We start from the raw sequence: 15,887 nt of genomic DNA, 5'->3' as shown, positions 1-15,887 counted from the left end.
AGCCTTGAGTACCAAAGCAAAAGTAAGAAAGAAAAGATCGAGTGGCTATTCTAGCAGCTGAAACAACACCCAAAGCATCAAAGAGGGAGGAAAATGGTCTCTAAGTGCTCCCATAAGGAAGTATGTTGGAGAAAAAGTTCATGAATGACAGAGGAAACTATACAAGTATATAGCATTCTGGTTAAAAGTGGCAAAAATAACAAGGTCTCAAGCTACAGGAAACCAAAGGGTACTAACTGCAGGCATTATTCATTTCAGGAATATTCGTAAGTTGGGAACTATCTGAACAAGACAACTTAGCACAAAAAAATTAAACTTGAAATATACTTACGGATCAATAGAAACTTTAATACAGGTCATGTTCTTATCCCTTTGCTTATTGTCAGCTGCATTAACTACAAAATTAAATATTTTGATGAGTAATAAAATATATAAAAAGCTACAATAAACATATATGGACACAGCTGCATGTGCATCACTCCTTAATGTAAACGTCTACATACAGTAATAGTCAAAATAACCACTGCTAACTTCTAATGCAAAACCTTATTTTCCAAACAGTATTTTTAAATTTTATGTCACACCAAATTACTGTTATGTCTTCTACCACAAAACAAGGTGGGGGGGTGATTTTGTGATATATAAAAACAAATTAAAAAAAAAAAAAACCAAACATCTTTAGTTTACAATCCCCTATCCAGGTCTAAAAGTAAAAAATTGGGTTTAATTACATTTTATTTTGGTAATAACTATTTTCTCTTGATCTCTTTCAATAAACTAGTGATTTTATAGACAGACTGAGCTGCAACCAGTTATTTTTGAATTATAAAGGCAGTCTTTAGCACCCTTGGAAGTCAAAATTTTAACTCCTATGAACTATAACTGATGATAATATATTTGCATATATTAACTCCTGCTTTAGTAAAACCTGAATGCAAGCTAGCTGTCAAATTGATCTTCAAGCACAGAAGGAATATATTCCTGATAAACACTGTGTAACCTAAAATTAAAACTGGTAGGTAGCTGGGAGGCAAGAGTGAAAAGTATAAAACATAAGTAAGAAGTTTTACTCGTCTATCATTTCCCAAAGACTGAAGTTAGCTCTGAAGATCCATACAACCCAGCCATCTAGGAAACCTCAAGTGGTTCTGATGAGGTCTCTACAGAGAATTCTTGGCTAAAAACATTTCCAAGGTGCAAGCATTCCCTAGGAGTCAATTAGGCATCCACACTTCGCTGTGATTTAATTAATCATATGACTTGGAAAGGCCAGAGATATTTAGAATAATGGTTGTTAAACCTGGTTGCCCAACAGAAACACCAGATTTGTTGGTGAAAAACACAAGTTTTATATGTCTCACCTCAAACTAACTGATCTCTATTTTAACACGCCCTCCCAGATGCCTGGGATGCAAGCAACCCCCAGATGACTGCACATACAGGACCACAGACTAACCTTGGAATTATTGATCAAATACAACACATTTTATAGACAAACAAACTGAGACACAAAGATATGATGCACAGAGATACAAAACTGTTACCGCAGGTGATATAAATTTTCTGAATGGAACATTCATATTCAGCATAAAAGCCAGAGACATCCTTTTAAATTAACAAATCTGGCTTTATATGTATATGGACATTACAATGATACCACTAAAAACAGATGCATTAAATCTTAAGCAAGTACTCACCTAAAATTTCATCAAAGATCTTGTATAAACCTGGCACAAAGGTAACTTCTCTGCAGTTCATTCCTACATCTTCATCATACACCCACATTAGCTGCATCGAAAGAAAAATTCAAAAGAACTGATGAAGTAAAACAGTGTTTACCATCAACTTCACAAGGCATAAATCTACCTTTGTCATTTGCTCTGTAATTACTTAGACCTTCAAAGTAGAAAAACATTCTACTTCAGTTACAGTCAACCTCACTGTATTCATATTCAATTTAAATAGCCTCAAAATTGAGAACTTGTTCATTTTGTATCTAATCTGTATTCTTACTCATACACAAATAAAGTCAGTTTTAATATAAGGCACGAAAAATTGTGAGAAATGCTATTTAAACCAAATAGAAAAAAAAAACCCATATATTTACATGTTTACTTCATACATTATACTTCTCTATACTATAAGTAGCACAGAGCAAAATAATATGAACACACCATGCCTCTGGAGTCAAAGACACCTAGCTTTGAATCTCAGCTCTCACTAGTTGAGAGACCTGAGCAAGTTACTGAAATTTATTTAAACTTCAGTGCTTTCATTTATAAAATGGAGATACCAGTACCTAGTTTCCAAATTGGTAAAATCAAATAAGATAATGTGTGCTAGCCAAGTCCACAGTAAGCATTAAACAAAATCATTAATGTGTATATATAAATTCTAGAATTTAAAGTAAACCACAGCATGAACTTAAGAACTTTTAAAAAGTTCATATAGCACCATTTTACTGTATACTTCTTCTCTATACTCTATGTGTTTCTGATAGTTTTTTTCTCCTAATTTTTTAAATCTCTAGCAGGAAATGAAAACATTTCTACCTCTTAGATTTCTCTTCCCCTATTTTGCTTATTATCAGAGACATGAAATTATGTACTCACAAAGCACATAATTACAAAAATTTTTAAAAAGCAGATATAGAGAGACATCCCCTAATTTCAATAAAATATAATAATTACCTGTGTCAGTGGCTCCACAGATCCAATGTATGTATCAGGTCGAAGGAGAATGTGTTCAAGTTGTGTCTTTTTCTGATACACTCTCTCGACAGACAACTTCTTCGAAGGATCATTTTTGTTTGCAATTTCTGACTCTTCTCTTTTTGCAGCATTGTTCTGATCAAAAAGAGTCTAAAATTAACCAAAAAATCAAATTTAAATAACCTACCAAGGGGTAAACTAAAATGTATATGGACACATGACATAGATTTTATCTTTAACAACAAAATTATCTTTCAGGCTCATTGATTTTTAAGTCCTAAAGAGAACACAGATCTGTCTACTAACAGTCTAGTTCTTTTTATAATATAGTGTGAAACTGCAGTTTTGACTGAATCCAAAAAGTAGGTATATAGTCACCAGAATAGCGAGAACGGCCTACAACTACTCAATCTAGAAATAGAAATACTTCCCAATTCTGTAACATATCAGGTTAATTTTTTACAGTCCTCAAAACTTTCCAAGGAATGTGAGGTCTGATTAGGTTATAGGTTTACAATGACTGAACCTGGCTGGCTCAAGGGGTCCCAAAAGCTTCCAGATGTAAGGTCCCTGCCATTAAGCTACTGAAGACTATAGTAAAGGGTGGGCAAAAATAACCTACACAAAATAGTCACCTATGTGGCTAGTATATACTGATATGACCGAGAATACAAAGCATGGTTTTATGAAATCTCAAGTTTCACACATCTGTAGGTCATGTCAATAATTCCTTACATATCAGCACCTGGTGCCCCTTACTGAGGCACCCTATGATTCCAGTTTCTCTGCCAGTTCCAAGGAGGCAAAACTGGGCGATTCTAATTCTAATTCCTACAGTAGACAAGGATCCCAAATGCAAATTCCCAACGTCTGGAGATTTCCCTTTTTCCTAATAGCAGCAGAGAACACATCTCTCTCCTTCTGGAATTCCCTAATGCTGAGAAGTAAGACATCTCACTAAAAGAAAGTTATTATGATGGCCTGTTTTCAGAGTCAAAAAATTACTCAAATATAAGACACAATGAGATATCTCCATAGGTCCCTGAGTTGTAGTAGAAATGAAACAATGAGAAGATAATAAGAGACAGAAAGGTTTTGTGCATTTGAATAAGCAATATACCACTTCAATTAAAGACCTAAACATAGCCATACCACCACCTTCAAAGTTATTGTTTTTAAAGATATGTCAAATTTATGTTCAAAAATCAAAACATAATCTCTGAGTAGTCTAAACCAGGACAAGAATTTTACCTTTTGTCTATGGAAATTCAAACATCAATTATAATCTTCCAATGATATAAATTTTACATAAAATTAAAGAGATTTTCTTATACATTCTTTCATTTATAAGGTTATCCATTAACACTGCTCAGAGCCAAAAGTAGCTTTGGACACAAGAAAATAATTGTTTCATAAAATCTTCATATTCTATTTCTGTCAAGAGTTAGACGATGAAGTAGCTGGCCAAAAAGAGAAACTATGTTTTTTAAATGCTAGACAGTCTCCAAATTCCTAATCATGTTCCTTGCTTTTCATGATGAGATAACTGATTAGTTTATAGAAACAAATATACCAATAAAAACATAACTGTTTTTTTTTAAATGCATCCTCAGAATAGTTAGAACAAAGATCATAATGGCTAAGACCACAATCTTTAAGAAAGTGCTTAAGAGATGATAAATGCATGCATTCAAAGGTAGGTAACATTAACTTCTTACCATTAACTTAGAACCGTTTGCAATTTTGGCATAAAGGTCAGGAACTTGTAACAACCATGCAGGTAAAGGCCTTCCTATCCCAGGCTACTCCTCCAAAACAAATCTCACCACAAAGAAAATATTTTTCAGATTCGACTCAAATAGAGGCTCATGTCTACCTAATTTAGGCTTCTACTTTTGGCCCTGATTAACACTGAGCTAAAATAGCACACCGGTATGGAAAACAGGGGTAAAGCCCTTCCTCAATACTTTTTTCAAGAATTAAAAACTTTCTTCATATCCCCTTACAACCAGTCTCCAAATGGGTATATGAGAATATGAGTGTAAGGAATGTTTGGCCTGCCCCTACCATGTCTAAAGTTCAAAAGTTGTTATTCTTGCTAGGATAATGTCTCAAAAATCAGAGAATATGTAAAATGTCTTCAGCTTTGTCAGATTACTATTTGTAATTTTCTCTAGGAATAATATATTAGAAAATAAGTGTGACAGTATACTTAAAACATTTGATGCCAAAATATTTTTTCCTAAATGTCGTATGACAAGTGTTGAGGAAAGAAAAAACAGCAGTATCATTCTATTTCAAGTCAAGCAAAGCATTAAGGAATATGCATTATTTATAGAATATCATAATAAAATAGATGATCTATAGATACTTCAAATTAACTCTCAATTATATTAAATAATTCCTAAAACTTCACATAAACCTTTAAACCTGGATATTTCATTGAGTAAATATTTTCAATTACATATATCAAAAATACCTGTGTTAATTATAAACTTCTATTTCTAAACTTTTATATAAAATTATATATAATCAAGCATTTTAAAATTAGTAGCTTATTAAAACTATACTCTTTAGTGAACAAAAGTTACAAAAAGAATATAAAAAATGAGCCCATTTTCACCAGAAAAAAATTATACACAACATATACATGCCTAGGAAAAAATATGAAATATATCCAACAGAATATCAAAAAGGTTATTTATAAGAAGTAGAAACCTGGGTCATTTTCATTTTCTTTTCTAATAGACATTTTCTACAATGAATATATACTAAAGTATTTTATAAGCTTACTAACCTACATACGTGAAAACATAATTAAGCTAAAATAAAAAGTGTCTTCTTTCTAGGGGCACTGTTTGTATCTACTTTTTATTTCTGCAGTCCTAACTTTCTCACTAAAATCTAGGCAAAAAGGTAAGTGAAACCAAACCAAACAAGCCGGGCAGTCTTGGCAGCGCACAAAGCAGAAATCAACACTATGGCCAGGTTTGTCTCTTACCTTTCTACTCTCAACTAGCAGCAGCCTGCACTGCTCACTGACTCACGGGCAGCAAACACAGGAGGCTCTCTCCCAAGAGGTCTGTCAGCTTTTCTGACAGAAGCCTGGATTTAATGGTCTCTTGCAGCATCTGTTTATTAGCGGTAAGTTGCCCACTGAATACTGTCCAGACCACTAAAGATCAAAATCTGACAGTAAGGGGAGATGGGGCAACTTCCTCCCCCTCCCCATGCAATGGGATGACCCCACCCCAGAACAGGTGTGAATACAAAAACCCTTGGCCTGAAAACAGAGAAGTTAAATGAGAAAAATTCATTGATTACCTTCTCTGCAGATATAAATATCACTATCTCTAGCTCTTTCAAAGAAAAAAAAAGTCTGCTGTACACCAGAAATTGACAACACTGTAAACTGACTATACTTCAATTTAAACAAAAATTTGAAAATATCAGAAAAAAATATTTTTAAAAAGTCACTCTGAGTAGAAATTCAGTTAAAACATTGTTGCTGATAATATTTCAATAGAAATCAAGAAATTAGCCTCAACAAAAACAGCCCAGCAAACTCATATCTAGATGTTTATAAAAATCACTCAATTCCAGATGATAAAGGAGAGTGATATATAATTGATATCTACAGGCTAAGAAAATTATGCTCATTTTAAATGTTGAAAACAAGAGGTTTTTTTATTTAAAAATGATTTAACTTCTTATCTTATACATTCATAGCAATAAAATGCCTTGTACTATAATAATTGCACTATTACATGTTGAATAAAAATTAATAGTATGCCCTTAAAAATAATCAATTACCAAGAACATTCTGAATAAATTTTCATTAAGGTTTGATAAAATGGAAAATTTATGAGTTAAGTTTATTTGTAATTTATTTTACTGTCTTTGCTTGTACGGACAAATCACCAAATTATTTATAGTAATAAATAACTCCAGCACCCAGTTACAATGGAATCTAAGCATTCAGGGCAACATTTTCGTTCCCACAGAAAACATGAAAATGCAAAATAAACCCATATTTAAAAATATCCTCCACATACATAAAAGTTGTTTTAATTGTATTATTTGTGATTTACACATATAACAGTGCCATAATTGATTTTTTCTAAAGTTCAAAAGCTGGCTGCGATATTAAACAATGCATTATTGAGAATTTTTAAATTGTATCAAAAATATAAAAACACATAAAATCTATTTTAAAATACTAGTCTATTTTATAGCACCTTTGCAATAATGCTAACTCCTAATGCAAGCTTAATACTTATTGAAGACTCAATCTTTATCAAGAATACTTCAACAACCAGAAGAAAAAGAAACACGTTAACTCCTAATTTCAGAAATAAGATGTACCAAGATCATTCTGTAAAAAGAAAGATTCTTCCATTCTTCCATTCAATTGACACACATTGTGCTGTACACCAGAAATTGAGATACAGCAATTTGGGGCAATCACCCACAGTTTCTATTTTCCTGTGGAAGAATGAAACTGCTTCTGAAGAGGGGAAAGGAGATGGTTTGCCAGTTGGTGCAAAAAAGGAACTGAGCTACTCAGTCACACAACAGGCACAGAAATCTCACCATCACCAAGCTGGCAAGGGTGGAAGTAGCAAAAGCTCAGCAAGAAGCCCCTTCTCTTATCTTCTATAAATGATTCCCTCAGACTTCATATTATCCTTTATACTATCTCCTCTTCTTTTCTCCCTCAAGGCTGCCATGCTTTGATATTCATTTTAGCCATATTTCACCTATATGACTATGGAGAGGGCCATGTTATCTACTTATCATCAATGAAAACAAAAACCAACAATGTGTCACCCACCAATTCACCTCCAGAAATGCCCTTCCAAATCAAGGCACAAGGAGAGAGTTAGAAGATGAGGGATACTTAATATCATAAGAAATACTTAAATGTTCACCACAAAAAGAAAATATAGATTTTCTCTAAAAGACATCCAAATCAGAAAGAAAAAAATTAAAATGTCACTAATTGCAGAGGAAATGATATTATATAGAGAAAATCCTAAAGATTCCACCAAAAAACTATTAGAACTAATTAAAATTTTAATAAAGTTGCAGGATACAAAATCAACATACAAAAATTTGTTATGTTTCTGTAAACTAACAACAAACTATCAGGAAAAAAACATTAAGGAAACAATCCCACTTGCAATTGCAACAACAACAAAAATTAAATTATCTAGGAATAAATTTAACCGAAAAGGTAACAGAACTGTACACTGAAAACTATAAGACACTGACTTAAGAAATTGAAAACAAAAATAAGTGGAAAGTTACCCATGTGCATGGATTAGAAGAATTAATATTGTTAATATGTCCATACACTCCAAAGCAATCTGCAGATTCAGTGCAATAATGATCAAAATTCAACATTTTCCACAGAAATAGAACAATCTTAAAATTTATATGAAACTACAAAAGACTTCAAATTGCCAAAGCATTCCAGAGAAAGAAGAACAGAGCTGGAGGCATCATATCCTAAATTTCCAACTATATTACAAAGCTATCATTATCAAAATGGTAAGGCATTGACTTTTTTTTTTTTTTAAACATGCACAGATCAAAGGAACAGAAAAGAGAGCCCAGAAATAAATCCATGTATATATGGTCAATTAGTTTACAACAAAGAATCCGAGAATATAGAAGGGGGAAAGGACAATCTCCTTAATAAATGGTGTTGAGAAAACTGGACACCCATATGCAAAAGGACGGAATTGGACCCTTATCCTACACTACACACAAAAATTAATTCAAAATGGATTAAAGACTTGAACATGAGACTTGAAACCATAAAACTCCTAGAAGAAAACATAGGCAGTACACTTCCTGACATCAGTCTCGGTGATGAACTTTTTTTTTCTTGACATCAAAAGCAAAAATAAACAAGTGGGACTACATCTAATCAAAAAGCTTCTGCACAGCAAAGGGAAACCATCAACAAAATTAAAAGGTAATCTACAAGTGGGGGAAAATATTTGTAAATCGTGTATCTGATAATGGATTAATACTCGAAACATATAAAGAACTCACACAATTCAATAGCAAAAAAAAAAAAGTTAAAAAATGGGCTGAGAGTTTGTTGCAAACATTGTGGAAAACAGTATGGAGATTCCTCAAAGGACTGAAAACAGACTTACCATATGACCCAGCAATGCCACTCCTGGGCATATATCCAGAGGGAACCGTAATTCAAAAAGACACCTGCACCCCAATGTTCATAGCAGCACTATTTACAATAGCCAAGACATGGAAACAACTTAAATGTCCATTGACAGATGACTGGGTAAAGAAGTTGTGGTATACTTATATAATGGAATACTACTTAGCCATTAAAAATGATAAAATAATGCCATTTGCAGCAACATCCAGGCCCTGGAGAATGTCATTCTAAGTGAAGTAAGCCAGAAAAAGAAAGAAAAATACCATATGATATCACTCATATGTGGAATCTAAATATATAAATAAAGACAAATGAACCTATATATAAAACAGAAACAGACTCACAGACATAGAATACAGACTTGTGGTTGCCAGAGAGGAGAAGGGTGGGAAGGGATAAACTGGGAGTTCAAGATTTGCAGATACTGACTGGTATACATAAAATAGATAAAAAAAAGTTTATACTGTATAGCACAGGGAAATATATTCAATATCTTGTAGTAGCTTATGGTGAAAAAGAATATGAAAATGAATATATGTATATTCATGTATGACTGAAGCATTGTGCTGTACACCAGAAACTGACACAACATTGTAAACTGACTATACCTCAATAAAAATAAAAATACCATTCCACAACAAAATTCAAGAAAAAAAATTGGCTGAGGATCCAAATTGATATTTTTCCAAAGACATATCGATGGCTAACAGGTGTACGAAAAGGTGCTCAACATCATTAACCTCAGGGAAATGAAAGGCAAAAACACAGTGAGATATCACCTCACATCTGTTAGAATGGTTATTATCAAAAAGACAAGAAATAACAAGTGTTGGCAAAGATGTAGAGAAAAGGAACCCTTGTGTACACTGGTGGAATTGTAAATTGGTGCAGTCACTATCTAAAACAATATGGAAGCCCCTCAAACATTAAAAATAGAATTATTATATGATCTAGCAATTCCACTCCTTAGTATTTATACCAAGAAAATAAAAATACTAATTTGAAAAGATATATGCACCCCCATGTTCACTGCAGTATTGTTTATAAGAGCTAAGACAAAGAAGCAACATAAATGTCCATCAATAAATGAGTGGATAAAGAAAATGGGGTACTTATATACAATGGAATATTAATCAGCCATAAAAAAAGAATGAAATCTTGACATTTGGGACAACACGAATAGACCTAAAGGGCATTATGCTTAGTGAAATAAGTCAGAGAAAGAAAGACAAATACTACATGATCTCACTTACACATGGAATCTAAAACAAAACAAAACCAACCAAACTCACAGATAAAGAGAACAGATTAGTGGTTGCCAGAGCAGGTGTCAGAGGCATAAAATAAGTGAAGGTGGTCAAAAGGTATAAACTTCTAGTTATAAAATAAGCAAGTCTTGGGATGTAATGTACACCAAGGTGACTACAGTTAACAATACTGCATTGTATATTTGAAAGTTGTTAAGAGTAGATTTTAAAAGGTCTCATCACAAGGAAAAAAATATGTAACTATGTATGGTGATAAATGTTAACTAGACTTATTGTGGTGATCATTTTGCAATATAAAAAAATTTTCTCAGATGAAAAAAGTGAAAATACTTCTCACTGGATTTAAAAAAAAAGAAGTGGGAAAGACGTGTGTACATTCAACTGAGAGCTTACTATGTGCAAAGCATTATGGGAATTATATGAATATTCTCAATCAATCTTCATAAAAGTTTCATGAAGTAGACAGTGTTACTAATGATTTCCTTTTTACAGCAAGGAAACTGAGGTCTGGAGAATTTGAGCTAACAGAGCTAGTACTTGTAGAAGCTGAATTATGAAACCAAGTGATGTGATTTCATAGCTCATACTCTTAAAAAGCATTATACTTATAATATTATTAAAGATACATATACCCTGAAAAGGAAGTGTACTCCCTAGCTTTTTGTGTAAAAGTAAAGGAAAGGTTAGCAGAAAGAGAGATACATAGGTATTTACCAGGAGGCTTTTTTTTAATCCTGTGATATCAGGGTATAAAAGACAAATTGTTTTGGTTTTTAATGTTTTAAGGTGGAGGAATGTGTAAATGGTGGTTAAGAACATAAGCCTGGTTTAAATCCCACCTCTGCCTTAGCCATGTGCCTAACACTTTATTACCTAATGTCTAAGCCCCTGTTTCCTTCTCTGCAAATGGGAATAATTATACAATCTCACTTCTTTAAAACTGGGTCCTATTTGTATTAAGATTTTTAAAAATACAAAAGAGGCTTTTTTTTAAGGTACTTAGTAAAATGCAACTGTTGCTACCACCTAAGTATTTAACATATCTGAAACTACTGGTGAACATACCCACGTCTATTCAGAAAAGTTAGCACAGTTTATTAAAATTGTTTCTAATACTGCAGTTAGTTACTTGAGAATCTATCTAAAGAACTGCTACCTAACCACTTGTCCTAATAAAGAAATAAGACTTTTCAGTAAGTCAGTATGTTAATTATCTAATTGGTTAACCATAACTGAGGTTGGATTATGCATCCAGCTCTTTGCTGAAAGCTATAAAGGATACAAACAAGTAAAATACATGGTTTCTGACTTCAGGAGTTTCACACATGAAAGTTACTTTTAAAAGAAAGATATTTTTGTTTTATGATCCGTAAGGGTATCAGAAAAAGATGAGTATAAACTGGAAGATAAAAGTTTGGTGACACTCTGAGCTAGCTCTGAAGAGTAAGATTTAGACTGGTAAAGAGAAGAGAAAGAGGCATTCCTGATGGAAGATAAACACGTAAAGTGACAAAAAGAAACATGATGTGCAGGAGACAGTGAAGGAAGAAATCTCACTATGAGGATGATATGGAATAAATTTCAATTGGCACATAATTTATCAAAGAACTGGCTTGCAAGTCTAGTTGAGGAGTTTAGACTTGCAATAATGAGCCGCTAAAGCAAAGTTCTTAATGCAAATCTTTAAGCAATATTTAAATTTATAGTCATGTTTCCTGAATTAGAAATATCCAGTCTTTTGGCTTGTATGCTTTATATTTTTATTGAATTTTACTTTTAAAAAACTACAGTGTTAATTGTAGTTTTATATTTTTTAAGAGACTTACGTTTTAGAGATAAGTACTGAAATATTTACACATGAAGTGTATAATTGTTGGATCTGCTTTCCTTCAAAATAATGAGGTTCGGAAAGGTGGGTGACCTTGAGCTGCTAACTGTTGACAGTAGATGACAGAGGGAAGCTCCTATATCATTCTGGTCATCGTGATGTTATATGCTTAATATTTCCCATTACAGTATTGTTTTAATCTACCAAATTATAGTACTGGGAAAAGATCAATATTCACACAGTGAATAACCGTATTCTAATATTTCCACAATTTTTTTTTTGCAACCACTTAAACATGATAAAAGGCTGACTGAACAAAAGACTATTAGGGTCTACAAATCAAAGCTTTACAAAACTAAAAGTTAATTCAAGAAATTCTGCTTGCTTCAGAGAAGCCTTCGTAGCTTCTGTCAATTTTAACTCAAAATAGTTCTATAATACTTACATCTTTCACTTTTCAAGTTTTAAAAAATCTCTTTACGATATTGAAAATCAAACACAAACCCAATAAACTATTAAAAGAAGTTAATGTCAATCTTAAACCACTTTGCTTTGTGGTTTCAGATACTGAAATGTAAGTTTCTGTGCAGTGATAACATTAACACTACATGGTAGCATGCATCCCAACAGAAGTTAATACCAGCAACCATGGCACTACTCTCCCAGCCTCCAGAAAAAGAACGATACCAGGGATTAACTCCATTTTTATTTCTTCCTGTAACCCACAACCAGGTAGCAATATAACATGAGTTTCAATAAAGCAGGCAAAGTTAACCCTCTTCAGAAACAGATGACCTCTGCAACAAACCCCTGAACTCTTACAAAGGAATAATCTGCTTTCAACCTGGCTCAAAAAAATATTTTACGTAAAAGCAACTTTATTATTCTCAGTGCGCATTTCTTGAACTTCACCAATAAAAATAAACGTTTATAAAGCCCAGCACTGTGCAACATATATTATCTCATTTAATTATCAATGCAACCTTATTTTACAGATGAGGGAGCAACTTAAGAAAGATCAGATCCTTTTGTGCAAAGTCCCAATGACTATATGTGTTAGAGACAGGATCTGAATCCACATCAATCTGACATCAAAGTCCATGCTCATAACAATCTCCCTATACTACCTCCCATAAAACTATATTATGGTCTATGGTCAGTGATGCATATTATGAACATAAAGATGCTCACGTAACTTTTTAATCAATCTCTAATTCAACAAGAGGATATTTTATAAATAAAAGATTAAGTGATTTTTACTTCTCCTTATTTCACTATATTTCCCTTAATAGTTTTATAATAAACATATTTAATCAATAAGTCAATTTTAGTTTCAAATGAATTTTTCTGATATTGAATGAGACCTCTTAAGTTTCATGAAATTTCTTATGCAAATGAAACGAAAATTTCCTATTGAACTTCAAAGAAAAAGTTGTCATTTAATTATCTACAAAGTTAAATAGGAGTAAACTAAAATACTGCTATTAAACGTTAAAGCTAACCAACTCAATCTTGGAGCAAAATGTTTGCCATCATAGAGAGCGAGAGGTCCTCAGAGGAAACACTGATCAGGCCTCAACACTTCCAGTGAATGAGAACCATCTGGCTCACTCCATTTTCAGAAGTTGTTTGATTTTAGTAACAAGGGTAAAGATCATCAATTTACAAAAACTATTCTTTTGCATTTATGCATGCCTCCCCTGTCCCATGTTCACATGGACTGCAAACTTATTAACTGACGTTTTCTCTCTCCTGGCTCTAGTCTATTCATACTACATTATTGAAGTAACATACAAAATTCAGAGATCCAACAGTAAGAGTCTGGCAAGTTATTTCTCAAAGCATCTTGACATGCAAACAATTGTTTAAAATATTTTTCAGTTATCAGTAACGTGCTTTTCACAAAGGATACTTGTCAATACAGCAGAACGTTACTCAACTCACCTACACCTCACCCAAACAACGAGAAAAAGGACTTGATAAAAACGGGAATACGAAAGTTTCCTTGGGTGTTTTGGAAAGGGGGAAGGGGGTCGATTGAAAGTCCGTAGAAAACGTAACGCTTTTTTATTTTTCTCTTAGATACCTAGTCAGTTGGCTGAACTGGGCGTTTTTCGTGTGTGTAGGAAATGACCCTGGGCTGAACTCTATGCTGAGCAAGTGAAATGCGGGTGAATTATCGATCCGCCGTGGGAATCGGATCTCTCTAGGTCTTCCCTTCTCTACCACTTCCCAGCAGGAATTGAGCGCTGAAATCCTAAAGGCCGCTCCAGGGCAAAACACCTCGGTCACCTCTCCAACCCTCTCCATTCTGCCCCCACACCGTGTCTCCTGCGATGCTGACGCAGGTAAGCTCTTCTTTTAATAATCCCACTCTGACAGATGGACGATCTACGGTATATTAACTGCTGTGAAACAGCCATCCCGAAAGAGCTTTCAATCGAATGAGACTCTTCGAATTGAAGTGTAAACTGCCGCAGCCGTATTCCCCACCAAATCCATTCTTCTTTGAGAGATCAGAGCACCAGAAATGGTTGCACTTACAACACATACACGCACGCACACCTCTCTCCGGGATTTTAAGACACATTTGGAGGAAGTGCTGACCCACACGGACTCACACACGTTACTGCCATACCCATCAACTCATGCCCGACTGCCCTAGTAAGACTAGGAAAGAGGAAAAAAGACGAGGCGGGGACCCGTGTCATGTTCATGGTTTGCGCCCCAAAGTTTCAAGTGCACATTACGCTCCTGCAGCCCGAGCCGCCAAAGAGGTAGAGAAGAAAGAAAAGGGGCGGGATTGGGGTTCTGCTGGCGGACACCCCGACGGGGCGCGCGTTTAGGGGACCGGATTTCCCTCTCCCTTCCCTCCCCGCCCCCCGTTGGCCGGGCGAGCTCCCCCCGCCGCGGGCCGGGAACAATGCCGCGGCCCAGACCCCCGCCCCGCCGCCTGCCACTCACCACCCAGGTCAGCGCCCCGTTGCCGCCGGCTCCCGCGCCTCCGCCGACCACCTTGGCCATGGCGCGCGCCTCCGCTCCCGGGCCCCAGGCCGCGGCCGCCGCTCCGCCTCCCGCGGGCCGCCCGGCCCCGCCGCTCCGCACCGACCGCTCCGCTCGCCGTGCTCCTAGCGGCGCCGCCCCCCGCGCCCCATCGCCGAGACCCGGGCAGACGCCCGGCCGAGCCCGCCGAGGAGGCCGCGCCGCCCGCCGCCCTCAAACTCGAGGCGCGCGGCTGCGTCGCCCGGGCCTAGCGCAGCCGCTGAGGAAGAGGCGCAGGAGCAGGAAGCGGGGGAGGGCGGCGGCGACTGGGCGGCTGCGCTGCCTCCTCGCCCGCCCGGGGGCGGCGCGGCCAGCCGACCGAGGCCCTGAGTGCGGGCGGCGAGCGCGGCCGGCAGCCCGGGCGTCCGGACGTGGCGGGGACGCGGAGGCGCCCTGTCCTTCCTCACGCTCCGTGAAGGCCGCCGCTCGAAGAGCCGGAGCGGGGTCGCTGCGGCTGTAAAAGCCGCCTCTGTCGGCCGCGCCGCAGCCCGACTTCTTCACATCCACTCGCCGAGAGGGACAATAAGCAGAGCCGCCGCCGCCGCGGTCGCCTCCCTCTTGTCCGGCATAACACCGCACACACTCGCACACCGGGGAGGGCTGGGGGAGGCCGGGGGAAGGAGGGCGCGGCGGCCGTCCCGCTGTCAGTCAAGCCGCGGCGCCCAATCGGGGCCTTGCTGGCACAACATCTCAGCCAATCCCAAAATCCCAAGCCCCCGGAGGGGCGGGACCCGAGGGGGAAACGTCATTGCGGGTAGCAACCGAAGGGAAGACTTGGGGTTTTTTGTTTGTGTGTCTGTCTGAGGGTTTTCCATTTGAAGGGAGAGCAGGGGCTGCTGTCAGAG

At 36.6% G+C, this 15,887-nt stretch overlaps 1 protein-coding gene across 2 annotated transcripts in view; it reads right to left on the bottom strand.

Annotated features, from left to right (window-relative positions):
* Nucleotides 1-15,608, bottom strand: part of TOP2B (DNA topoisomerase II beta) — a 57,838-nt gene extending 42,230 nt beyond the window's left edge. The window contains exons 1-4 of one of the 2 annotated variants that reach the window (XM_032488420.1): nt 14,965-15,608; nt 2,691-2,861; nt 1,698-1,788; nt 332-395 (exon numbers count right to left, since the gene is read on the bottom strand). In XM_032488420.1, coding sequence (XP_032344311.1) covers nt 332-395; nt 1,698-1,788; nt 2,691-2,861; nt 14,965-15,024 — 386 coding nt within the window. In that variant the 5' untranslated portion in view covers nt 15,025-15,608. The remainder of the gene's footprint in view (nt 1-331; nt 396-1,697; nt 1,789-2,690; nt 2,862-14,964) is intronic. The other variant, XM_032488430.1, reaches the window with a different exon arrangement.
* Nucleotides 15,609-15,887: the final 279 nt, after the last annotated feature.

The sequence above is a fragment of the Camelus ferus genome, chromosome 1, assembly GCF_009834535.1.
Source record: "Camelus ferus isolate YT-003-E chromosome 1, BCGSAC_Cfer_1.0, whole genome shotgun sequence".
NCBI classification, from domain to species: domain Eukaryota; kingdom Metazoa; phylum Chordata; class Mammalia; order Artiodactyla; family Camelidae; genus Camelus; species Camelus ferus.
Note: the sequence above shows the minus strand (reverse complement) of the source record. Positions and strands in the feature narration are given on the sequence as shown.